This window comes from Papaver somniferum, chromosome 5, assembly GCF_003573695.1.
Source record: "Papaver somniferum cultivar HN1 chromosome 5, ASM357369v1, whole genome shotgun sequence".
NCBI lineage: Eukaryota > Viridiplantae > Streptophyta > Magnoliopsida > Ranunculales > Papaveraceae > Papaver > Papaver somniferum.
Window position 1 is genome coordinate 28,384,470 of NC_039362.1, and position 2,542 is coordinate 28,387,011.

General features: G+C 39.3%; 1 protein-coding gene across 1 annotated transcript; it reads left to right on the forward strand.

The window, feature by feature from the left end:
- The first annotated feature begins 203 nt into the window (after window positions 1-203).
- LOC113281249 (protein SRC2-like) lies at window positions 204-2,188 on the forward strand. The gene is made up of 2 exons (XM_026529940.1): window positions 204-1,308; window positions 1,864-2,188. Exons 1-2 carry the CDS (start codon window positions 329-331, stop codon window positions 1,898-1,900), a joined length of 1,017 nt encoding a protein of 338 aa, XP_026385725.1. The 5' UTR covers window positions 204-328; the 3' UTR covers window positions 1,901-2,188.
- Window positions 2,189-2,542: the final 354 nt, after the last annotated feature.

The window sequence follows — 2,542 nt, forward strand, 5'->3', positions numbered from 1 at the left end:
TTAAATTAAAGTTAATCATTGTGGGGGCATTTTAGCCATTTAGAAAATTCTAGGTTAAGGGGTGGCTTGGCTTTACTTCATAATGATCTGATTTTGTCTCATTGGGTATACCCCAATTAATTTGAGTATACCCCAGTCAAGCCTGGTTAATTAAACGTGGAATTTTCTCGAGCATATGACCAAAATAAAATCACATGGTGCACATAACATTATACACCCACCGACCATGTTCTTGTAGTTTCTTGTGTCGCTGTTTGTTTTGGAACAATCCCAAAAAAATCCATCTTATCTGGGTTTTCCAGAGAAGAAGAGATCACAGAGTTTTCTAATGGAGCCACCGAGCTCCATGGAGCTCAAAGTGATGTCCTGTAATGGTATAAACGTTTTTAATTTCTTTCAGAAATTATGTACCTATGTAACGGTTTCCATAGTTTCAGAAGATCCAAAGGAAAAACAGAAGAAACGCAATCATGATAAACAAAAAACACCTATTGACAGAGAAGGAGATGGAGATCCTGAATGGAAACACGATATCCGGTTCGATCTTAAACAGATTTTGTCGTCGTCGGCGTTGACGTCTTTGGATCATATGTTTGTTCATTTCGATATACTTGCTGAAGGATTTCTTGGTGATAAATCTGTTGGACAAGTTGTAGTTCCTTTGAAAGAATTGATCCTTGAATCTCATGGCGGAGGAGCTACGAGATTTATTAGTTATCAGGTTCGCGGTAGCGATGGAAAACCCAACGGAACTTTGAATTTCTCTTACAAAGTTGTCGGAAATGAAATTTCTTCAACGTTCCAGAATAACAACAACAATCCGGCAATAGTTTATCCGCCGGTACAGGCGGTGGCGCCACCTCCATCGATTTCTTATCCACCGATTGACAATTATCCTTCGTCACCACCGATGTTTTATCCACCGCCAATTGAAGTTCAGCATCAGCATCAGCATCATCACCATCATAATCCATCTACTTCTTCGGAAGTGTTCTATACGGCTCCACCGACACCAGCTTCTCCTCATACTCCCACGGTGTCGGTGGCAGATATGTTTCCGTATCCGCCTCCGCAGCAACATCAGCTACCGCTGCATTACCAACCACCACCGCCAGCTCCGGCGTTTCCATATGGATACGGTTCAGGGGGGTTTGGATACCCACATCAGCCTGGATTCTATCCAATGACGACAATCGGGTATCCGCATCCAAATCCATATCCTTATGTGGATAGGCCTTATGGAGATACTTGGCACAGGGAAAACCAGCATGGAGGAGGATCTCCCGGTGGTTCGTGGAGGAGAATCAGGTGATTTTGATTTTCTGTAAATAGTGTAACATGTTATGATTAGTTTTTGCTGTGCGTTTTGGAAAACCAAGGATAGTCTTTTGCTTTAGTTTTAGTCCAAAACTAGTACATTATTCCGTCTTTTACAGTGATCAATCAATAATGTTGCGTGTGCTTTGACTATAAAATCTCTATGCAAAGACACCTGAATCTCTCTAAGAATGCACTGACATAATATATCCGTGTTCTGGATCTCGTAAGGTTTTGGTTCACACGACATAGTGTGGCGCAAGCGTTTGCAACTAATCGTGCAGGCTATTTTGGTGTATTATTAGGAATCTTATATGGTACTTCTGAATTTTGAGTTTTGTTTAATTCTTTGGGTTTGGTAGGGAAAATTTGATCTTCTTAGTTGATTATAAGAAAGTAGGTTACAGGCATATTGAATGTTGGCACATCTGGCAGCCACAACTCACAAAAATCTTGGTTATAACAATTTCAGCATTTTGCTGTTAACATTAACCTAACTAGCTGGGAACATCTATTTCTGAAGCTCCATCTGATGTGTGGTGGCAGGAAATTGTTTGGACGCCTCAAAAAGAGATTCCGTTAATGGTATGATGCATAATGGATTTGGACAATGTGATTCACATTTTTTTAAAGATGTTATCCGGCTGAATTGTGGGCATTGTTTGGTGATTAATGGAACTGATTTTCACTTGTGAAGAAAGAGATTTACTAATACATTCTTTGTAGAGAGCGAACGATTAACTTAACTGCTGTTTTTTTTGGTCTCTTTTTCTCTTTCCTCTGAAATGAGTTGTTATGTGAGTCATGAAGATGTAAAAATATGGGTACCGATATGGATATATCATATATATGCACTTACTTAATCTGGTGATGCTGCTTGATCTTAATATTGAACAAAGGACCTAAGAGTGAAGACTGGAGAGACTTGTATCAATGCCATGATATGTTGACTTGATGAAAAACAATTACCAATCAGGTGAAATTTTAGCCACTTTAGCATAGGCAACTATGACATAGGTTCAGAATATATGGTGTTTTTTCCTTTATCATTATTACAGCAGGAGGGGAAGGATAGATAATGGCTCAATGCACCCATTCTATTCAATTTCAAAGCAGTAAAGTTGTTTTAAGTTAAAAAACTCTTTACAACTTGCCAGACATAAGTTGGAATGGTGGTGTTCTACCTTTGGTGATGACCAGACCAACTTTGTTGGTCTTAACACAC